The sequence below is a fragment of the Cololabis saira genome, chromosome 10 (assembly GCF_033807715.1).
Source record: "Cololabis saira isolate AMF1-May2022 chromosome 10, fColSai1.1, whole genome shotgun sequence".
NCBI lineage: Eukaryota > Metazoa > Chordata > Actinopteri > Beloniformes > Belonidae > Cololabis > Cololabis saira.
The window spans coordinates 44,392,908-44,416,946 of record NC_084596.1 but is presented as its reverse complement, the minus strand read 5'-3'; the positions used below and the strand labels follow the sequence as shown (position 1 = coordinate 44,416,946).

General features: G+C 41.0%; 1 protein-coding gene across 1 annotated transcript in view; it reads right to left on the bottom strand.

Moving 5' to 3' along the window:
- LOC133453121 (unconventional myosin-VIIa-like) overlaps nucleotides 1-16,994 on the bottom strand; it is a 61,155-nt gene extending 44,161 nt beyond the window's left edge. The window contains exons 1-16 of the mRNA XM_061732999.1: nucleotides 16,707-16,994; nucleotides 16,578-16,613; nucleotides 15,710-15,811; nucleotides 15,466-15,618; nucleotides 12,680-12,748; nucleotides 11,371-11,486; nucleotides 11,150-11,277; nucleotides 10,927-11,069; nucleotides 9,797-9,910; nucleotides 6,225-6,378; nucleotides 5,290-5,366; nucleotides 5,090-5,209; nucleotides 3,888-4,030; nucleotides 3,574-3,784; nucleotides 508-643; nucleotides 265-434 (exon numbers count right to left, since the gene is read on the bottom strand). Coding sequence (XP_061588983.1) covers nucleotides 265-434; nucleotides 508-643; nucleotides 3,574-3,784; nucleotides 3,888-4,030; nucleotides 5,090-5,209; nucleotides 5,290-5,366; nucleotides 6,225-6,378; nucleotides 9,797-9,910; nucleotides 10,927-11,069; nucleotides 11,150-11,277; nucleotides 11,371-11,486; nucleotides 12,680-12,748; nucleotides 15,466-15,618; nucleotides 15,710-15,811; nucleotides 16,578-16,589 — 1,848 coding nt within the window. The 5' untranslated portion in view covers nucleotides 16,590-16,613; nucleotides 16,707-16,994. The remainder of the gene's footprint in view (nucleotides 1-264; nucleotides 435-507; nucleotides 644-3,573; nucleotides 3,785-3,887; nucleotides 4,031-5,089; nucleotides 5,210-5,289; nucleotides 5,367-6,224; nucleotides 6,379-9,796; nucleotides 9,911-10,926; nucleotides 11,070-11,149; nucleotides 11,278-11,370; nucleotides 11,487-12,679; nucleotides 12,749-15,465; nucleotides 15,619-15,709; nucleotides 15,812-16,577; nucleotides 16,614-16,706) is intronic.
- Nucleotides 16,995-24,039: the final 7,045 nt, after the last annotated feature.

The following is a 24,039-nucleotide window of genomic DNA, read 5'->3' as shown; positions in this document are numbered from 1 at the left end:
CGTTGAAAACTCATAACTTAGCCACTATAATAAAGAATAATATATGCATAATAATAATGTAATAATCCGTGTATATATCACGACAACGGATCCCATTGACTTCGTATAGGTACAATATCCGTGGTGCACACACGGATTTTACCATTTCCGAGTTGGTGCCACAGAAAATAGTGGTGAGAGGTCGTGGGCATTTCACAGATTTTTGTGAGATCAGGTTGATCTGGTGTCTGGCTAGTGGATTGTTAAAATGAATGGAGGATTTACCGATTTAATGGAGCTGTGGGGCGTCATGATGATTTTGTTGTTTTTGGCCATCGTCGGTGCTTTGTTTGAAAGCTCACTTTTGAAGATCTCCTCCAGGAGTTTGTTCTTGGACGTGCCGATCATCTTCAGGATGTCAAAGCTGACAGCATCTCTGTTCTTCTCAAGGAATCCTGAACGGAAACACAATGTCGTGAGTTCCCTGGCTCACCCCGCGCCCCAGACGACCCCCGGAGGTTTCCGTACCACTGGTGTCGTAGTGAACCACGCCCGCGTAGTGGCAGATCCCAAAGTCTGTGTCGTGTTCACTCATGGAGGCGAGGTAAGCCTTGTTCTTACTGTGCTGCGCGTTCATCTTCCTCAGCATGGTGATGTCTGAACCCTTATACGGGACAGAGAGATTTTAACATGAAAAAACTCATATCTATAATATAATATAAGGCAGGGCAAGTTTACGTATTTGTACAGCACAATTCAACACAAGGTAATTCAAAGTGCTTTACATCAACATTAAAAGCGGCAAGACACAATCAAATAGTAAATAACAGATGAAATAAAATGATAAGTAAAGAGGTAAAATAATAAAAAGCACAAGTTGTTAAAAAGTAAGGGCAGTAGATCCAGCAGGTACATCTCATTCTTACAATGGCAAGAATTACGTTTCTATACGGTCAAAACGTACAAAGACCGGGTCAAATACAGTTTTACAAAGTAATCTGTAACAATTCTTACGGTGAATCAAACCAATTTGATAATTCTATGCCACAATGCCTGTTTCCAGGTCTTATTTCAAACAACTGACGAGAATTATGTTTCTATACGTTCAAAACATACAAAGACCAGGTCAAATACAGTATTACAAAGTAATCTGTGCCGATTCGTGCGGTGAATTAAACCAATTTGACAATTCTACGTCACAATGTCTGCATTCAGGGCTTATCCATAACTGCGCGGTTTTCAAAAAGTATTTAATTTAAGAGTACGCTTAAATAACAAATAAAATTTAATAAAATGATAAGAAAAGAGGTAAAATGATAAAAAGCACAAGTTGTTAAAAAATAAGGGCCGCAACTCTTACTCTCCGTAATATTGCAAAGATTAGGAAAATCCTCTCGCAGAGTGATGCAGAAAAACTAGTTCATGCGTTTGTATCTTCTAGACTAGATTACTGTAATGTGTTGTTAGCAGGATGTCCAAGTAATTTGCTGAATAGGCTCCAGCTGATCCAAAATGCAGCAGCACGAGTACTGACAGGAATTAGCAGGAGAGACCACGTCTCTCCAGTGTTAGCGTCGCTCCATTGGTTACCCGTAAAATTCGGAATCCAGTTTAAAATTCTATTACTTGCGTATAAAGCCCAAAACGGCTTAGCTCCGCATTATTTGCAAGACCTGATAGTGCCTTATGTTCCTGTCAGAGCTCTCCGTTCTCAGAGTGCAGGTTTACTCGTAGTTCCTAGAGTATCTAAATGTAGATTTGGAGGGCGGGCGTTCTGCTATCAGGCGCCACTACTATGGAACCAACTTCCAATCTGGGTTAAGGAGGCTGACACCACCTCCACCTTTAAAACTAATATTAAAACATTTCTGTTTAGTAAAGCCTATAGTTAGTGTTTAGTAACCTCTAGCTGGTGTTGGTAAATCTCTAGGTAGTGTAAACTTTAGTGTGTCAGAGTCGCTCCTGTAGTTTCTTGTGCTGGCCCCCCCTTCTCCTCCCTTTTCTCTCTTTTGTCCATGTTGCAGCATCCTTTGGCGGACCCCGGAACCTGCAGGTGGTCGTGGGTGGCTTGTAGCTTGCATTACGGAGCACAAGTCTTTCCCTGACCCTGCACCCCAAACTGGGACTTGCTGATTGGGCCGGAGCTTCGGGAGCTGCATGCTGGCCTGCGGTCCCCACCCCTGGTCATCCCGTTGCTGGCCCCCCCTTCTCCTCCCTTTTCTCTCTTTTGTCCTGCAGGTGGTTGTGGGTGGCTTGTAGCTTGCATTACGGAGCACAAGTCTTTCCCCGACCCTGCACCCCAACCTGGGACTTGCTGATTGGGCCGGAGCTTCGGGAGCTGCGTGCTGGCCTGCGGTCCCCACCCCTGGTCATCCCGTTGCTGGCCCCCCCTTCTCCTCCCTTTTCTCTCTTTTGTCCTGCAGGTGGTCGTGGGTGGCTTGTAGCTTGCATTACGGAGCACAAGTCTTTCCCTGACCCTGCACCCCAACCTGGGACTTGCTGATTGGGCCGGAGCTTCGGGAGCTGCGTGCTGGCCTGCGGTCCCCACCCCTGGTCATCCCGTTGCTGCTTCCACCTGCCTGCTGTGCTGTTGCCGTCCCTGACCCACCAGTCTGGCCCTCGGCAGGAGGGTCCCCCCTTATGAGCCTGGTCCTGCTCAAGGTTTCTTCCCTCCTAAAGGGGAGTTTTTCCTTGCCACTGTTTGGCTTAAGGTTTTTCTCCCACTAGGGGAGTTTTTACCTGCCATTGTTTATGTAATAACTGCTCGGGGGTCATGTTCTGGGTATGGGTCTCTGTAAAGCGTCTAGAGACAACTCTGTTGTATTAGACGCTATATAAATAAAATTGAATTGAATTGAATTGAACTCTATAGCAGCAGGTTATGTTCTGCTATAACAGCAGGACAGGGACTAAATAATAATAATCAATCAGGAGGCACAGCTTCTATGGATCCATGTTGCACCCTATAATGTAATAATTTCCTGAAAATGTAATAACGCCTGAAAATGTAATAAAATTTGCACTTAACTCAATCGAAAAGGTAATAAAATCCAATAATGTAATAACTTCCCCAATAATGTAATAAAATATCCTGACTTATATTGTAATAACATTTTTACCGATAATGTAATACCTTATTACATTATTGGGAATTTATTACATGTTACTCAAAGTCTGCAATTTAACCCAATAGTCATTCTGGTGTTTCAAATCCAGTGTATATAACATTCTTAGATTCTTAAAACACAAAATGTAGAACTCTGGACTGAAAATCATATAAAAAAACAAAACATATATATTACATTATTTGTCAAGTATTACATTATCAGTTTTGGAGAAAAAAAAAAGACCCATCTCAAAATGTAATAAATTCCCAATAATGTAATAAGGTATTACATTATCAGTAAAAATGTTATTACAATATCAGTCAGGATATTTTATTACATTATTGGTGAAGTTATTACATTATTGGATTTTATTACATTTTCGATTGAGCTAAGTGCAAATTTTATTACATTTTCAGGCGTTATTACATTTTCAGGAAATGATTACATTATAGGAAATGATTACATTATAGGGTGCAACAATCCTTACCTTTGGAAAGTTGCTCTCCTCGTCGATCAGGGCCAGCAGGTTACACGGCTTCTCAGCCAGAAGGTCCAGGATTCCCTGATTGTCGCTGAAACTGATGTTACTCCACACGATGTCCTCTTTCAGGTATTCTTCCTGCTCCAGCTTGAAGATGTGGCCCACGAAGAACTGCTGCAGCTTTTCATTGGCAAAATTGATGCAAAGCTGCTCAAAACTGTGAAACAAACAAGGAATAAAATGACACGCATCCCCCCGGATCTGGTGCATCTGTCTGGTGACAGGATTAACGTAGAGCTCGTGCAGAGAAACCCTCCCACCTGTTAGTACCGAAGTTCTCAAAACCGAAGATGTCGAGCAGGCCGATGGACAGGAAGGACGACTTGGGGCTGCCGGCCATCTTCTTGTAGATGACGCCGTTGATCTTCTCAACGATCCACGCAAACAGCTTGTTGTAGATTGCCTGAGAAGATTGAGTTTATAGTTGCAGTTTAGTTTCATGAGCACAAAATTAAAGTAAAAACACGGAGAACCAAATATATTAGGGCTGGGGATCGATTCAAATGTCAAGAATCAATTCGATTCCGATTCTTAAGATTCAGAATCAACTATCAGGATTTGATTTGATCCGATTTGATTCCAATATTGATTTGGGTTAGTGTTATTAAAACTGTTTTTTGAGCTGTTGCATGAATGATATGACTGTAGTTCTGCAACATATGAATACTAGTATTATATTGAGATTAAACAGCAAGTATTGCAGCTAATGATGCTGTAAGGACCAATCAGCTCCCAGAATGCTGATAGAACTGCTTTCAGAAACATCGTGGGGCAGAATTACCAAACAGATCCAGGGAGGAAACGGAGGACGAATGAAATCGCTTTTATTTTTTAACACATTCCTATTTTATTTTTTCCATTTTCTGTGTTTTTTTTCGGTTTTAAATTTTTGAGAATTTGGTTTTTAGCATTTTATGCAAATATAACCCCAAGAAAGTATATAAAGAAATGAAACATAGACAATGTATGCAATTATAACTGAAAATATTAATGTTTTCATACTTTTAAATATATTCAAAGGCAGAAAAATGGCACCAGTTATTCTGGTGTCAAACAAAACATTCCTTGTTTGGGCAAAAAAAAATAAATTCAAAAAGTTATTTGTATGAAATAAATAACTACTCAACTCAAATATGCCTTTCAATATCCATTAAAGTGCAAAAAAAGAAAGAAATTGCAACAGCTCAACAGTGCATGTGTGAATTAAATGATGTGACTACTGGGATTAAAGTTCACCGGGCGAAAATGTAATTATGAAAAAAATATGATATAACAGGCCCAATATATATATCATCAGTGCAGGCTCTAAATGATGTTCTCTAAAATCAAAGGCTGCCCTGACGTCATGCTCCGAGTGATATGAGCTGACGGAGACACTTCTTCCTCGTTTCCAGGATGCCGTTAATCATTGTGGGAAGAACTAGACATAGATACGGCTGGGCCGCCCCGCCCGCCCCGCTACCTTCACGAAGGCGTCTCTGCAGTCGGCCGCCTGCTCCGCGTCCAGGGGTTTGGTCACCCGCTCCTTGTTGGTCAGGAAAGACCGCTGGGTCAAACTCTTGGCCAGAGACGACTTCTGCACCTGCAACACACCAACAAAGGGATGTGGGCCACGCGTCCGACTGAAGCTCGTCTAATCTGGGAAGGTGAAGGACGCCAAACCTCCAGCAGGGACGCAGAAACGGAGAAGTCCTCGGATTTGCTGACGCCACTCGTCTCCATGTTATTCTGGGTGGAGGCTGATTTGGACAACAAACAGAACAAAGAACAGCAGCCATGAAGTTAGTTAAGGATGTATTTAGGCCACGTTTCCACATAGCCGGGTATTTACAAAAACTGATATTTCCCGCTCTACGTTTTGAAAAATACCATCATTTACACGAACCCGCATAAATACACTGTTAAGGTGCTATGAGCATCCAAACCTACAGGGGGCAGTGTAACGAGAAGATAAAGTCATGCTAGCCAATCAGAATCCTGGAGAAAATCTCATTACACTTAAAACAAGAGTCATCACCACATAAATAACTTGTTATTTGACAATTTTCACCTGTTTCAAATAAATTTTCACTTTTTTCCAGTGATGAGTCTTGTTTTAAGTGTAATTTTACTTTGAATCAAAAAAGAATACGACTATCTGTGTTTGACATCAGCTATTTTGTGTTATTTTATAACTTTGTTGTAGCTTTTTTTTTTTTATTACATTTATTGGAAAGTGATTTTTTTTTTAATTGTGTAATTTGTTTTTTGTGTTTTTATTATTACATTAATTGAAATTTGATTTCTTAGGAAAAGGGACAGATAAAATAAGCTTAGTCTTCTTTCTGTTCCCTTTCATTCAAGGAAAGAGATTTGTTGTAATTATATTGAACTGTTTTGTTTTTCTTTTAATGAATGAAATAAAGAAATTAAATCTTAAATCTTAAAGGGTTCTCTCTGCCTTCCTCTCCTTTGGTTCTGACTCTTTCCCTCCGTTTCTGTCTCTGACTTTTCACAGATCTGAGGGAACGACAATAAATATCTAAAATACACTCAGTGAACAGAAAATGATTCTGTAATCCGTCACATTTAGTGGATCTGTGAAGCAAGCGGCGTACCCTGGAAGCAGACGTTTCCCAGGTGTAAAATAGCTGCCAGCAGCTTGAGGATTTCCTGAAACTGGTCTTCTGAGAAAGTCAGGATTTTCATAGCTGAGCGGATGCGGGTGAAGTCTCCGGCATCGTTCCGGCTGTCACACTCAATGCAGTCCCCCTAAAGCACACAGAAGACAAAGAAGAACCAGTATTAACGTGCATGTGAAGTTTCCCATGGGTGTGTGGGGAGCTGCTCAGTCCTGAAAGAGACTTCCTACGGTTGTGAGAAGATGCTCCTCCGTTTCAGGAAGGTCAGGTTCTTGGTCTGCATCAAGGATACTCAACATCTTGAGGAGAAACTCCGCAGAAGCTCTGCAAAAACTCCCGCTCACGAACTCCCGCTCACAAACTCCCGCTCACAAACTCCCGCTCACAAAGTCCCGCTCACAAACTCCCGCTCACGAACTCCCGCTCACAAAGTCCCGCTCAAAAGGTCCCGCTCACAAACTCCCGCTCACAAACTCCCGCTCACGAACTCCCGCTCACAAAGTCCCGCTCACAAACTCCCGCTCACAAACTCCCGCTCACGAACTCCCGCTCACAAAGTCCCGCTCAAAAGGTCCCGCTCACAAACTCCCGCTCACAAAGTCCCGCTCACAAACTCCCGCTCACAAAGTCCCCCTCACAAACTCCCGCTCACAAAGTCCCGCTCACAAACTCCCGCTCACAAACTCCCCCTCACCAACTCCCGCTCACCAACTCCCGCTCACAAACTCCCGCTCACAAACTCCCGCTCAAAAGGTCCCGCTCACAAACTCCCGCTCACAAACTCCCGCTCACAAACTCCCGCTCAAAAAGTCCCGCTCACAAACTCCTGCTCACAAACTCCCGCTCACAAACTCCCGCTCACCAACTCCCGCTCACAAACTCCCGCTCACAAACTCCCGCTCACAAACTCCCGCTCACAAACTCCCGCTCACAAACTCCCGCTCACAAACTCCCGCTCACAAACTCCCCCTCACCAACTCCCGCTCACCAACTCCCGCTCACAAACTCCCGCTCAAAAACTGCCACTCAAAAAGTCACGCTCAAAAAGTCACCATCAAAAACTCCCGCTCACAAACTCCCGCTCACAAACTCCCACTCACAAACTCCCGCTCACAAACTCCTGCTCACAAACTCCCGCTCACAAACTCCCGCTCAAAAAGTCCCGCTCACAAACTCCCACTCACAAACTCCCGCTCACAAACTCCCGCTCACAAACTCCCGCTCACAAACTCCCGCTCACAAACTCCCGCTCACAAACTCCCGCTCAAAAAGTCCCGCTCACAAACTCCCCCTCACAAACTCCCGCTCACAAACTCCCGCTCACAAACTCCCGCTCACAAACTCCCACTCACAAACTCCCGCTCACAAACTCCTGCTCACAAACTCCCGCTCACAAACTCCCCCTCACCAACTCCCGCTCACCAACTCCCGCTCACAAACTCCCGCTCAAAAACTGCCACTCAAAAAGTCACGCTCAAAAAGTCACCATCAAAAACTCCCGCTCACAAACTCCCGCTCACAAACTCCCCCTCACAAACTCCCGCTCACAAACTCCTGCTCACAAACTCCCGCTCACAAACTCCCCCTCACCAACTCCCGCTCACCAACTCCCGCTCACAAACTCCCGCTCACAAACTCCCGCTCAAAAACTCCCGCTCAAAAAGTCACGCTCAAAATCTCCTGCTCACAAACTCACAAACTGCTTAAGAGAGAACTCCAGGTCATGTGATTAAATCGTGACGAGGCTTGAAGAAAGCCACAAATCAGTGAGTGTTAAAAGGAAGTAAAACAACACAATCCCAACTGATACAACGATGGCGCAGCGACGGCGCAGCGACGGCGCAGCGACGGCGCAGCGACGGCGCCAGCGGGGTGGATTCAGCTGTGTCTGAAAATGTTCCCAACAATGAGGTCAGCTGACGGCCTGATTCCTGAGTGAGCAGGCTTTTCCATCAATAGTTTGTTTGCTTGCATGTTCCAACATCACGGAATCCGGATCCTCCGGGCCTGATAGAGCAACAGCGGTGCAGGACACCAAAGACATCACTTTCACACTCAGACACTCGACCACGACAGAGTCCAGACCTTTGACCTGCCCCGGAGAACTCATGACCCAGGTGTTGAGCCAGATCATCAACAAAAGATCTTTGAGTGAAACGCTGCATGAAAATAAATATTGCTGTTTTGATGAAGCCTGTTTAATTGATGCTACAACAATAATAATTCCTGGAACAAAGCTAAAAGATACTGTCTAATAAAACATTAGAGTGAACTTCCCACTCTGACCTCTTTCACCAAACATTTGAAATCCTGGCTATTGGAGGAACAACACTGTTATCACAACCAGGCTTAAACTTGTGTAATTTGTCTTAATGTTAATTATGTGTTTTAATTTGTACGTACTAGGGCAATGTACAATGCAACACGCACTTCGTATGTCACACAACTTGGATACTCTCAGTACCATAATATTACCATCGCTGGTATTTCATTATTGTAATTGCATTTTTTGCTCAAGTCACTTTAAACTCAAGTCACTTTAGATACAATCCATACTGCTTTTAAATGCTGCTAAATCTATTTTTGCTACTATGTATGTTTTATGTTTGTTCCCTCGTTTGATTGTCTTGTTTGACTGAATTGTTTTTATGTTTTCTGTGGGGACTGCGGGTGGAAACCAGCATTTCTGCTAAAATCCGGTGTATTTACACTGCTCAATGTAGTGTTCATTAATATGCATTGTCCCGTCTAAATAAACTTTGATTTAATTTGATTTGATTTAGAGTCTGTTCTGTGTGTTGGTGTGTGAGCTGGTGTATGTAGTGGTGTGTGTAGTGGTGTGTGAGCTGGTGTATGTAGTGGTGTATGTAGTGGTGTGTGAGCTGGTGTATGTAGTGGTGTATGTAGTGGTGTGTGTAGAGGTGTATGTAGTGGTGTGTGTGTTGGTGTGTGAGCTGGTGTATGTAGTGGTGTGTGTAGAGGTGTATGTAGTGGTGTGTGTGTTGGTGTGTGAGCTGGTGTATGTAGTGGTGTGTGTGTTGGTGTGTGAGCTGGTGTATGTAGTGGTGTGTGTAGTGGTGTGTGAGCTGGTGTATGTAGTGGTGTATGTAGTGGTGTGTGTAGAGGTGTATGTAGTGGTGTGTGTGTTGGTGTGTGAGCTGGTGTATGTAGTGGTGTGTGTAGAGGTGTATGTAGTGGTGTGTGTAGAGGTGTATGTAGTGGTGTGTGTGTTGGTGTGTGAGCTGGTGTATGTAGAGGTGTATGTAGTGGTGTGTGTAGAGGTGTATGTAGTGGTGTGTGTGTTGGTGTGTGAGCTGGTGTATGTAGTGGTGTGTGTAGTGGTGTGTGAGCTGGTGTATGTAGTGGTGTGTGTAGTAGTGTGTGTGTTGGTGTGTGAGCTGGTGTATGTAGTGGTGTGTGTAGTGGTGTGTGAGCTGGTGTATGTAGTGGTGTGTGTAGTGGTGTATGAGCTGGTGTATGTAGTGGTGTGTGTAGTGGTGTATGTAGTGGTGTATGTAGTGGTGTGTGTAGAGGGTGGATCAGTTCACCTTGGTGAGGAACGTGTACTGCTCAGGAGTCCCCAGCCTCAGCGTTTTCTTCTCCTCTGCTGTGATTCCTGCCAGCATGCAGTAAAATATGTGGTAGTTTCGCTCTTCTGAGGCCTGGGGACGAGGGAAAACATCAAAAGATGAACCCAAGATGCTCCACATGACAAAAACACTGAATGACTGACGGCATGTTAAAACACGGCATGTTAAACACACTTGGAAAAGATGACATTCTGGGATGTGAAGATTTTACACGTCAGAGACGAGAGCGGGGTTTGTTTTTTTTATTTTCTATTCATTTGAAAAAGCAATTGTTTCCATATACTGTATTACATTCACTCCTTGGACCATTGCAATGTCTTTCTCCAAAGTTCAACCACCTGTTCCCAATGAAATTGGGAACAGAGAGCAGGTCATCACAAAAAACACAGATTCAAATGAAGTCAGATCTTACAGGCTTAATGTACTCAGTCCATTTAGACCAAATCGGATAGGACTTTTCTTTTTGTATAGAGGGTCTGCATTGACGTCACTTCCCCACTGGACCAGCCTCCTTACTCACACTGAGTGGTAAAACATCAGCAAAAACAGCTGCAACTAGTGGAGAAGACGGGATAACAGCTGATTATGGGCTTAAATTAGCGTCAGTTGGACTTGACAGTGACCCGTACAGTTACCCCAAGAACCAGTGGTCCATGGACATTAATATTTGGTACAGTTACCAAGAACCAGTGGTCCATGGACATTAATATTTGGTACAGTTACCAAGAACCAGTGGTCCATGGACATTAATATTTGGTACAGTTACCCCAAGAACCAGTGGTCCATGGACATTAATATTTGGCCACCAATCCAGTTTCCTGATATATATATGTACTTAATTTCCACTCCGGGGAAATACACGAAGCAAAGCTTGAAAAGTCTTGACAGTCTTTCTGACACTCAGTCTTTCTGACACTCAGTCTTTCTGACACTCAGTCTTTCTGACACTCAGTCTTTCTGACACTCAGTCTTTCTGCCACTCAGTGGGTGTAACCCGCTGTGAAGTCGCATCTGTGACGTCATGCGTATTCCCTCTATTCTGAGGGAAAATGACAGAGAGCGGGGTTCGGGCTAGACAGAGTCCTCACCTGGTGGCAGACGCGAGACTTCTCCAGGAGATACTGCTCCACGCGAGCGCCTTCAATCACTCCATCCTTGTTGAAGAAAATCTCCAGGTACTTCCCAAAGCGACTGGAGTTGTCGTTACGGATTGTTTTGGCATTTCCAAAAGCTGCCAAAGACACCAAAGTTGGTCCCTTTCCCCCAGAAATGATGCCATGCACTTGTGTACTTGCTGTGCTGATGCGTTACCTTCCAGAATGGGGTTGGACTCCAGGATCTGCTGCTCGATCTGCTGCTGGGACAGCTCCCCGCTGACCGCTGCCAAGTACTGCAGGATCAGCTTGGTACTCTCTGTCTTCCCGGCACCGGACTCCCCACTGAGAGACAGAGACAGAGGAGACGGATCCCTGAACGACTGCACAGCACAAACCACCGACTGCGTCCGAGTCAAACGGGCGGCTGAGTCTGACCTGATGATGCAGCACTGGTTTCTGAGATGACGGGTCATGTTAAAGTAGCAGGACTCGGCGATGGCGAAGATGTGCGGGGGGAGCTCCCCGAGCTTCCGGCCGTGGTACAACTTCACCTGAGGAACAAGAGCACGCACGCATGGAGCACATCAGTTAAGACTAGGCCTGTGTTGAAAAAAAACGATTTTCCGATTCTAAATCAATTCTCATATTAATTCCTAAAAATCGATTCGTATGTCTAAAGATCGATTTTTTTTTTCTCCATCATTACATTACAACTTTTGGTATTTTTTGTTTATGCCCTAAAAAGTAATGTTTTGTTGGACACTAGCATAACTAGTGCCATGTTTTTGCCTTTAAATATGAACATATGAACATTTTAATCTCAAGGGACTTTCTGGTTAAATAAAGGTTAAATAAAAAAAATAAAAAAATAACGCAAGACGCAGCCACAGCAGCGTACTTTTAAAGGCGTTGTGGTTTTAAGCGGCTGAAGAGACAGTAGGCCTGTGTTGAAAAAAATAAATTTTCCGATTCTGAATCGATTCTCATATTAATTTCCCAAAAATCGATTCGTATGTCTAAAGATCGATATTTTTTTCATAATTACATTTTCGCCCGGTGAACTTTAATCCCAGTAGTCACGTCATTTAATTCACACATGCGCTGTTGAGCTGTTGCAATTTCTTTCTTTTTTTGCGCTTTAAATGGATATTGAAAGGCATATTTGAGTTATTTATTTCTTAGTTATTTATTTCATACAAATAACTTTTTTAATTTTTTTGTTTTTTGCCCAAAAAAGGAATGTTTTGTTGGACAACAGAATAACTGGTGCCATGTTTTTACCTTTGAATCTGTTTAAAAGTATGAAAACATTAAAGTTTTCAGTTATAATTGCATAAATTGTCTATATTTCTTTGCTTCATATACTGTCTTGTGGTTACATTAGCAAAAAATGCTAAAAACCAAATTCTCAAAAACTGGAAAAAATAAAAGCGATTTCCTCCGTCTCTGTTTCTTCCCTGGATCTGTTTGGTAATTCTGACCCACGATGTTTCTGAAAGCAGTTCTATCAGCATTCTGGGAGCTGATTGGTCCTTACAGCATCATTAGCTGCAATACTTGCTGTTGAATCTCAATATAATACTAGTATTAATATGTTGCAGAACTACAGTCATATAATTCATGCAACAGCTCAAGAAACAGTTTAATAACACTAACCCAAATCAATATCGGAATCAAATCGGATTCGAATCGATTCTTGACATTTGAATCCCCAACCTTAGTTAAGACGTGTCCAGAAACGCACCTTTTCCTCCGAATAGATGGGGAAATCCTGGTACGGGTTGACTGCCACCAGCACTGAGCCCACGTAGGTCTGCAGGGTCAGAACAGGAGGAGACACTTACACACACACAACTTCAGTCTGTAGTCTTTTACAACAGGCTGAATTCAACTCAGACCCATTATGAGATCAAAAACAGAGGAAATAAACAGCTGAAATACAGCCAAGGGGAAAAGGAAGTACAACTTTGAGGGTTTTATGTACCAGGACACAATAGATATCTTCTGGTCATAAAAGGGTTGTAATATTGGGTCAATATGACCACAGAAGATTATCTGTCAATATCAACTGATTACAAGCTAGAACAAAACAAAACACGCAGAACTAGTGTGTGAAAGTACGTGTCCCCCTCTGTCTCGAAGCTCTTTCAGCAGTTGTTTGATGAAAGTTTGATGTTTTCATCCCTCACATTTTTGTGGAGGAGTTTTTACCTGTCTAAATAATAATAATAGTAATTGTAAAAACATAAACTTAAAATAGTTTCAAAATGGCTTCATAAATCTGCTGTTGGTCAGGCCTGCCGATGTCTTTCCTCTTTGGCGTTGTGTTAGCACATCCCACCGCTCAGTACTAGCAAAGTACTTGCTTTTCTAGAGGTGCTTAGACTTAGTAATGTACGGAAGAGTAATAGGGCCAGGCAGGAGAAAAATAAAAATAATATAGAGGAGGAAGATTTTCTTTTCATTATGCACTTCGAGAAAAAAGTCGAAATGTTGAGAAAAAAATCGAAATGTTGAGAAAAAGTCAAAATTTCGTGAATAAAGTTGAAATGTTGAGAAAAAAGGGAAAATTTCGACTTTATTCACGAAATTTCGACTTTATTCTTGAAATTGCATTTCAACATTAATCTCAACATTTCGACTTTTTTCTCGACATTTCGACTTTTTTCTCGAAGTGCACAATAACATTTTTTTTTTCCCATCTCAACTATCTTTTCTCCTGCATGGCCCTGATACTCTTCCGTAATAGTGAGCAGGAATCCCCGTGCACGTGACCAGCAGCCCCTGTGGACCCGGGTGAACCCGGAGTGGAACATCCACGCTGCCGCCTAGGTGTGTGACGTAAACACTGACACTGCGCTTCATGTCACGTGTGGCTGTTTATCTGAGGCTGCAAAGGTCCACAAGATATTTCCTATTATGCCCTGATACAGTAGTGAGCCTGACAGGGAGCTGTAGGACTTCTCTCTTCTCTGGCTGTTCTCTCTTTTCCTGCTCTGTCCAGCAGGAGGTCCCCCCTTATGGTCCAGGTCCTGGTCCAGGTTTCTACCCCCTTATGATCCAGGTCCTGGTCCAGGTTTCTTCCTGAATAAAGGGGAGTTTTTCTTGCCACTGTTTGGCTTAAGGTTTTTCTCCCACTAGGGGAGTTTTTACCTGCCATTGTTTATGTAATAATAGAGGGAATGCGCATGACGTCACAGATGCGACTTCACAGCGGGTTACGCCCACTGAGTGTCAGAAAGACTGAGTGTCAGAAAGACTGAGTGTCAGAAAGACTGAGTGTCAGAAAGACTGAGTGTCAGAAAGACTGAGTGTCAGAAAGACTGAGTGTCAGAAAGACTGAGTGTCAGAAAGACTGAGTGTCAGAAAGACTGAGTGTCAGAAAGACTGAGTGGCAGCGTAAACTTTAAGTTTGAGCAACTGGAAAACATCTAAAATGGGAAAGAGCTGTTGTGCAATAGACTGTACTATTTAGCAAGAAATCGGAGTTATCGTTTTACAGACTGCCGAAAAATAAGCTTAAGAGAGACAAATGGATCGCTGCAATTCACAGAAACAACTGGATTCCAGGCACCGAAACGTGGATTTGTGGTTCCCATTTTGTATCAGGTAATGTTGGATTTTTGGGTAGCTAACGTTAAAAGGTCAAATCATAAAGTTCGGTGTCCTCATCACTTTAATTTCTACAACAAATCCTGCCTTGAAGTCGGACCAAGCGTCAAGACTTTTGTAAGCCTTCAAGCTTTGCTTCGTGTATTTCCCCGATGTAGAAATTAAGTACATATAAATATCAGGAAACTGGATTCGTGGCCAAATATTAATGTCCATGGACCACTGGTTCTTGGTAACTGTACCAAATATTAATGTCCATGGACCACTGGTTCTTGGTAACTGTACCAAATATTAATGTCCATGGACCACTGGTTCTTGGTAACTGTACCAAATATTAATGTCCACGGACCACTGGTTCTTGGTAACTGTACCAAATATTAATGTCCATGGACCACTGGTTCTTGGTAACTGTACCAAATATTAATGTCCATGGACCACTGGTTCTTGGTAACTGTACCAAATATTAATGTCCATGGACCAATGGTTCTTGGTAACTGTACCAAATATTAATGTCCATGGACCACTGGTTCTTGGTAACTGTACCAAATATTAATGTCCATGGACCAATGGTTCTTGGTAACTGTACCAAATATTAATGTCCATGGACCACTGGTTCTTGGGGTAACTGTACGGGTCACTGTCAAGTCCAACTGCCTTTAATTTAAGCTGATAATCAGCTGTTATCCCGTCTTCTCCACTAGTTCCATTTTTACCACTCAGTGCAGTAAGGGGCCGTGGTCCAGTGGGGAAGTGACGTTAATGCATTCCCTCTATTACTCGGGGGTTTATGTTCTGGCCTCTGGAAAGATCCTAGAGACAACTTCTGTTGTAATAGACGCTAAATGAATAAAATGTAACTGAATTGGATCTTTGGGGCCGTGGCAGCACTAGTTCCCGGGGTGATCCTGCAGGGCTTACGTAGATCAGGCTCCGCTTGTGTCTGAGCAGCAGGTTCCGGAGCAGGCCGGCCTCCGTCATGTCCCCCAGCTTGATCATGTCGTCCACGCCCTCCACGGACGTGGGGTGCATGACCCTGAGGGTGGGCTCCATCTCCGGGGTCAGACTCCGCTCCTGGGCAGAGGAGAAGAGCACAACCAATCACAGTTGGAGCTGGAGCCAGCAACCAATCCGGCCTTTCCTTCCAGCGGCGGAGAGCGTTTACGTTTCCATCGTCGTCCACCAGCAGCCGGTGACCCCTGGACGTCTCCCTGACCCTGGCGCCGATGGGCACCCCGAGGTCCGAGTCGGCCCACACCCACTCCCCCTGAGGACACGAGCAGCAGCCGAGAGAAAGAAAATCAATCAAACTGTTTCTTTTAACATTAACCTCGGAGCTCAAAAGTTACAGATTTGTTTCAAAGCTTTAATTTAAAACAGGTGTCGGCAACCCGCGGCTCTAGAGCCTGGAGCTTTTTCAAAAATGTTTGACATTTTTTTTTCCTTTTTTTCTTGTTTTTTTTTTCTTCATTTTTTTCTTTTTTCCCTTTTTTCTTTGTCCTTTGTTTTTTTTTCTTCTTTTTTTCCCTTTTTTCTATCTTTTTTCCTTTTTTTCTCTTTTTTTCATCTTTTCTTCCTTTGTCCTTTCCTTTTTAATCTCGACATTTTGATTTTTTTCTCGACATTTCGACTTTTTCTCAAGATTATGCTTCAACATTAATCTTGACATTTTGACTTTTTTTTCAACATTTTGACTTTTTTCTAAACATTTTGACTTTTTTCTCAAGATTGTCATTAATCTTGACATTTCGACTTTTTTCTCAAAACTTCGACTTTTTCGACTTTTCTCGAAGTGCATAATGAAAAAATAAATCTTCCCCCAGTTCTAACTAATATAGATTCATGCAGCATGTGTTGCCTTCATTCTAAGGCTGATACAAGACTTTTCATTTTTTGCGGCTCCAGACATATTTGTTTTTGGTGTTTTTGGTCCAATATGGCTCTTTCAACATTTTGGGTTGCCGACCTCTGATTTATAATAAAGAAAAAAACAGGCAACAAACATCAAAACTAATTCGACATGAGAAACGTACTTTTCTCAGCATTTCGATCCGTTTTTTTCCTGATGCCTATAAAAAAAACAAATAAAGGCGGTTGACCAACTTTTGCTTTAAAAAAAACCCCATTATTTGCAGCATAAACAGAGTAAGGAAGGGATTGACCTCACGATCGTTTCATCCGTGGTCCTCTTCAAGCCCTGGGACCGGTCTGGATGTGGCTCGGAGTCCGACTCGGTATGAGGAAGGAGAAAACTGTAAGGCTGGCCCAGGTTTTACGGCCTCTTCGACTTTGGACCGACTGTGACGCCAAGGAAGTGAAACTCACTTGGAGCCTGAATCACGTCTTACCTTCCCTTCTCACCCCTTCAGGGGAGTGTCCTCCAGCTGAAAGGAAGATTTAGCAGAAATATGTGTGTTGATGGGACCCCCTGGTCTGCAGCTCTCTCCTGTAAACCTGTTAGCCAGCTCAGATCCTCACAGATCTGTGCACGGGGCTATAAAGCAGTGTTTCCGTGTCAGGGTCAGAGTGGTGATGAGTTTATGTGCAGCCTTTGGACCGTGACAGCGTAACTGTGAGGCTCAGCTGAGGCCTTACTGTCACTGCAATAAACACGTTCTTTTTTCCTCACTAAGGGTTTATTGTGTGGCTGTATTGTTGGAAAGTTCTGGTTCCGTGTGGGTCGTCGGTGACGGAGCTGCTGCCCCGACTCTGGTCCCCCCGTATGATCCAGGTCCTGGTCCAGGTTTCTCCTTATGATCCAGGTCCTGGTCCAGGTTTCTACCCCCTTATGATCCAGGTCCTGGTCCAGGTTTCTCCTTATGATCCAGGTCCTGGTCCAGGTTTCTCCTTATGATCCAGGTCCTGGTCCAGGTTTCTTCCTCCTAAAGGGGAGTTTTTACCTGCCATTGTTTGTGTAATAATTGCTCGGGGGTTTATGTTCTGGTCTCTGGAAAGATCCTACACTGCAAAAACTCAAAATCTTACCAGGAATATTCGTCTTATTTCTAGTTAAAATGTCTCATTTTTAGTCATAACATCTCATTACACTTAAAACAAGAGTCATTACTAGAAAAATTACTTGTTATTTGACAATTTTCACCTGTTTCAAGTAAATATTCACTTGAAATAAGTAGAAAAATCTGCCAGTGGAACAAGATTCATCTTCTCATAACAAGCAAAAAAAAATCGTGTTCCACTGGCAGATTTTTCTACTTATTTAAGGGAAAATCTACTTGAAACAGGTGAAAATTGTTGTTTTTTGATGAGTCTTGTTTTTAATTGTAATGAGATTTTTTGGACTAAAAATGAGACATTTTAACTAGAAATAAGACAAATATTCTTGTTAAGAGAGTTTTTGCAGTGTAGAGACAACTTTCCAGGTTTCTTCCTCCTAAAGGGGAGGTTTTCTTGCCACAGTTTTTACCTGCCACTGTTTATTTTATATTTATGTAATTATTGCTCAGGGGTTCAGGTTCTGGTCTCTGGAAAGATCCTAGAGACAACTTGTGTTGTAATAGACACTATATGTTGCTCCTTGACCCTTGTTGATAATTCACACAGACATATTGTGACGCCTGGATGAGGAACTAAAAAAAAAAGTAGCTCAATTTACAAATTTAAAAAAAATTATAAATCTAAAATAATAGATAAATATAGAAGACTAATATAAATTATCTTCATCGTGAGTGACCACATTTATTTTCTTTTATTCTTTGCTCATTGTCTGTTTTGTTCGTTCGTTTCGTTTTCTTTTTATTAGTTTCTTTTTTAGTTCCTTTTCTGTCGTCTGCTTTTTTTTTTTAAAGGATAGGCAAAATAAGTAATGAGGCTTCAGCCTATACCTTTTTGGTCTAAAAAAAAAAAGAAATGTGTGTGTGTATATATGTATATATATATATATATATATATATATATATATATATATATATATACAGTATATACCTGTGTGCATACATATACAGTGTGTATAGGCAAATATCTTCAATGTAAATGACCAAAATAAACTACTACTACTACTATTTGTGCTAATACCTTGGGTATACCTGGTGTGAATTACCTGGACCAGGACCTGGATCATAAGGGTCCCCCCTTATGATCCAGGTCCTGGTCAAGGTTTCTTTTCCCCCACTAGGGGAGTTTTTCTTGCCACTGTTTGGCTTAAGGCTTTTCTCCCACTAGGGGAGTTTTTACCTGCCATTGTTTATGTAATAATTGCTCGGGGGTTTATGTTCTGGATCTCTGGAAAGATCCTAGAGACAACTTCTGTTGTAGTAGATGCTGTATATATATATACACACACAAAATGTGCAATAACCATATGTGCAATCTATGCAATATCTGTCCGTCTACCTCACACACATCCTACCTGCTTTTTTTTGCAGTTTTTTCACACTACTTTTATTTTCATTCCAATGTATATACTGTCTATCGTAATTATATATTTTTTTACTTTTTTACCCCTCCCCTGCATGTGTGTGTTACTGTAAGTGTACTGCTGCTGAACAAAGTGAGTTTCCTCATTGAGGGAGAAAATAAAGGATAATCTAATCTAATATAAAGAAAATTGATTTGAAATTGAATTGACTCTCAAGCCCGAATCCTCCAGGCAAAGCATCAAGGAAGCGTCTGCTGTTAAATCCCAGTCCTGGCGTGGCCGGGAGGGCCCCGGCCACGCTGCTGATTATTCTCTGACGTCAGTGCGTGCATGTCTGATAAGGAATTCCCTGTAAAGTGGTCAAAGTGGAGCCTGCAGCCCTGCCCCACTCCGGCTGCACGTGCTGCGGTGCTGAGGCCCTGCAGGGAGGAAACCTTCACGCCCTGCTCTGATTCACTAACAAACACTTTTATGGCCTTGGACCGCAGCCCAGTGACAGCATCTCTCATTATACAAATATAATAATATGACTTATCATAAAAAGTACTTCATCCTGCTCGCGGCAAAAAACTGTATTTTAAAAAAACTGGAAATCAGAAAAACCCCCAGCATCAGTGGATCAGTGAACTTGTATCATATACTGTAGCACTCCAGAAAAAATACTGTATAACCTAGAGACTTTGACCTTATTTGGGGACCCTTTTGGACTATACATAGCTAATGATCTGAATCATCTACTGCATTAATGAATGTGTTTTTGCAGGACTTGATTATTTACTTTATTATTCATTTGTTCCAGTATTGATATGTATATTGATATGTATATGTGAAAAGAAGCTAAATGATTTTGAATGATGTCATCTATTGACCATATGAGGGAGGGAAGGGGAGAGGGGTGTGTTGTTGTATTTATTTATTTATTCATTTATATTTATTTATTTATTCTCTATTTTTTTCTATTATTATTATTATTATTTCTTTTTTGTTTAATTACTGTTATGAAAGGTAAAAAAAAGGGGGGAAATATTGATATTTCTATTGTCAATCTTATTTTTTTATTTTATTGCCCTCAAGAAATTAAATTAATTTTGATTATAATGAAATAAGAGTTTAGGGGTTAGGATTTAATACGTTTTTACTTCTTCTCACTCCTTTTCGAGCATGTTAATTATGATGGATGCATGTTTTTATTTATATTTGTCTTTCTTTTTTCTTATTTACATTTATTTATTATTGACTATTATTGTTTTGTTTTGTTTTTACTACTGTTTCATGTCCGAAATAAAATTTCAATTTCAAATCAAGTAACACGTATTATTGAAATAGGGCCTGCTTTAATTTAGCAGTTAGGAAAACACTTATACAGGCTTCATTCTTAAGTGTCCTAGACAATGGGGATATTATTTACATGGATGTTGCCTCCTCTACACCTCGCTCCCTAGACTGTGTATCACAGTGCTTTACGTTTTATTTCCAACTCAGTGTCCCAGACACATCACTGTGTACTTTATGATTTGGTTTCCTGGCCTTCATTAAGCAGCATTGGTGTGTTTTTATGTACAAAGCCATACTGGGTAAACTTCCTTCATATCTCTGTAATCTCCTACATGTATCTACGAAAGAGTATCAGGGCCATGCAGGAGAAAAAATATTACTTGAGAGGGGGAGATTTTTTTTTGATTGTGCACTTCTAGAAAAAAGTCAAAATGTCGAGATTAATGTTGAAGTACAATTTCAAGAATAAAGTTGAAATTTCGTGAATAAAGTTGAAATATGTTCAGACTTTTTTCTCGAAATTGTACTTCAACATTATTCTCGACATTTCGACTTTTTTTTCTTTAAGTGCATAATGAAAAGAAAATCTTCCTCTAAAATATTATTTATATTTTTCTCCTGCCTGGCCCTAATACTCTTCTGTTCCTACAGTATCACTCACCAACAGCTGTAATAGTTTCCGTTCACCTAGATAGCCGCTCTGCCAGGTACCAAGGATTTGCACAGAGCTTGAGAAGCTTCTCCTATTTTACGCCCTGGTCATGGAACAATCTTCAGAACATTACAGCTTAATGATCTGCTCTCCCTGGGAGAGTTCAAAGCTCTGATAAAAAACTGGAACTGAAGAGTGCAATTGCTATTTCTAATCTGGATTTTGTTGTATGCGTCTGTTGTTCTTTGTCTGTTTTTAATTTTTGTAACTCTGTAATGGTGTGCTATCTTGGCCAGGTCTCCCTCGAAAAAAAGATTTTAATCTCAAGGGACTTCCTGGTTAAATAAAGGTTAAATAAATAATAAAAAAGTAACGCAAGACGCAGCCACAGCAGCGTACTTTTAAAGGCGTTGTGGTTTGAAGCGGCTGAAGAGACAGTAGGCCTGTGTTGAAAAAAATGGATTTCTGAATCGATTCTCATATTAATTCCTAAAAATCGATTCGTATGTCTAAAGATTAATTTCTTTTCATTATTACATTTTGGCCCGGTGAACTTTAACCCAGTAGTCATTTAATTCACACATGTGCTGTTGAGCTGTTGCAATTTCTTTTTTTGCACTTTTAATGGATATTGAAAGGCATATTTGAGTTATTTATTTCTTATTTACTAATTTCATACACTTTTTGATTTTTTTCGTTTTTGCCCAAAAAAGGAATGTTTTGTTGGACACCAGAATAAATGGTGCCATGTTTTTGCCTTCGAATCTGTTTAAAAGCATGAAAACAACAAGTTTTCAGTTATAATTGCATAAATTGTCTATATTTCAATACTTTATATACTTTCTTGGGGTTACATTTGCATAAAATTCTAAAAACCAAATTCTCAAAAATTAAAAACAGAAAAAGGAAAAAATAAAAACGTAATAAAATCGATTTCATTCGTCCTCTGTTTCCTCCCTGGATCTGTTTGGTAATTCTGACCCACGATGTTTCCTAAAGCAGTTCTATCAGCATTCTGGGAGCTGATTGGTCCTTACAGCATCATTAGCTGCCAATACTTGCTGTTGAATCTCAATATAATACTAGTATTAATATGTTGCAGAACTACAGTCATATAATTCATGCAACAAGCTCCAAAAACAGTTTGTCTTTTTTTATACTTTTTATTTTGTCTTTTTCAAGTTTCACAGAAAAGAAATAAAAAATAATTAAAAAAAAATAAAAAATAAAAAATAAAAAATGATAGTAACAATTATAACATCAAAACTTCCTGGGGGAGATGTAATATTTTGCCATTGTTTTCTTTCCCTTCTTTAAGAGCATGGCTGGGATTTTACCTTAAATGTAGACCATTTTTGCCACTTTTGAGCAAAATCCCTTCTTCTAATTCTGAAGCAAAAAGTCCATTTTTCCATGGCGTATTTCTTCAACAATATCTAGCCATTGTCTCAGTGCTGGGGGACTGTTCTCATCCACAGTCTTGTCAGGGCCTTCTTAGCAGCAACCGTCAATATTTTGAAGAGTTAGATGTCTCTCTTTTCAATTACATCAGAAGGGATAAGTCCCAGATATACAGTGCATGGGTTTTTTAGGTATTCTTAGATTTAGAATTTCCTCCATTGTTTGGATAACATTATGCCAGAATACAAAAACAGTTTTAATAACACTAATCCAAATCAATATCGGAATCGAATCCTGATAAATGGATTCTGAATGTAAAGAATGGGAATGGAATCTATTTTGGACATTTGAATGGATCCCCAGGCCTGCTGGACAGATAAGTCCCTTAGGTAAGTGTATTGTGCAGAAGTGTGGTCTCGTGTGTGGAGCTGCTGCTTCTGGTTATCGCTGACACTCCCAGGCAATAAGCAGAGCTTATCTGTTTACTCGCTACAGAAACTAAACAGAAACGGATAAAGCCAACAAAGTTCATTATGAGGGCAATTAATCACCAGTGTTTGATTAGACTTTGACTTTAATTCCACTTCCAAGGCAGTGCCTCCCAACAGGAAGTGGTCACGGAGGGAGAGAACAACAATAAAAACACGCACACGCACACTCTGGGGTACTGTGTGTATTTGCTTAAGGACAGAGACAAATTCTTCCATCATCAATCACAGAGACACACGTCACGACAGGCTAGTTCCACACTGCAAAAACTCAATCTTACCAGGAATATGTGTCTTATTTCTAGTTAAAATGTCTCATTTTTAGTCAAAAAAATCTAATTACACTTAAAACAAGACTCATCACCAGAAATGTTATTTGACAATTTCACCTGTTTCAAGTTAATTTTTTTTACTTGAAATAAGTAGAAAAATCTGCCAGTGGGACAAGATTTATCTTCTCATTACAAGCAAAAACATCTTGTTCCACTGGCAGATTTTTCTACTTATTTTAAGTGAAAATCTACTTGAAACAGGTGAAAATTGTGGTTTTTTCCAGTGATGAGTCTTGTTTTAAGTGTAATGAGATTTTTTTTGACTAAAAATGAGACATTATAACTAGAAATAAGAAATATTCTTGTTATGATTTTGAGTTTTTGCAGTGCAGGATTATGTCATGTTTAAAACTCGGCTTAAGATCGTGTGGTATGAGTGTGACAAGACCTTTAAAAAAAAAAAAAAAAAAAGAGTAAAACTTAAGAGCAAACACGGCACTCGGGCCGTGTTTGGCATGGCACGACTCCACCCGGTGACGCTGATGGTTGGAGCTAATGTGGCACCACATGTCAACCGACATTCACGTTTGATATCGTTGAGGTCCATTAAGTCATGAGTCAGCACAAATCAAATAAGAGCAAATAGCAAACTAGACACTGGAAGCAAATGTAAAATAATAAAATTCATGAGGAGCTCAAGGCCACGGTTGAGCAGCAGTTCCCTTTCAAGCCCCCCCCATGTTACAGTCCAAAGAATGAGTTGAGAAGAACTCGCACATTAAATACACTAAACATAAACATGTAGCCTTGTTAAAAATGCAAGAATTCATCAACATCCCACTCTGAAGAGTTTAAATCAAAGAAAAGTCCTGCGAGCTGCACCTTTAAACCAGTTTGACATGTAAACAAAAACAAGAAGCAGCTAATACTCTTTTTTTATGTGAATGCACTGCAAAAACTCTAAATCTTACCAGGAATATTTGTCTTATTTCTAGTTAAAATGTCTCATTTTTAGTCAAAAAAATCTCATTA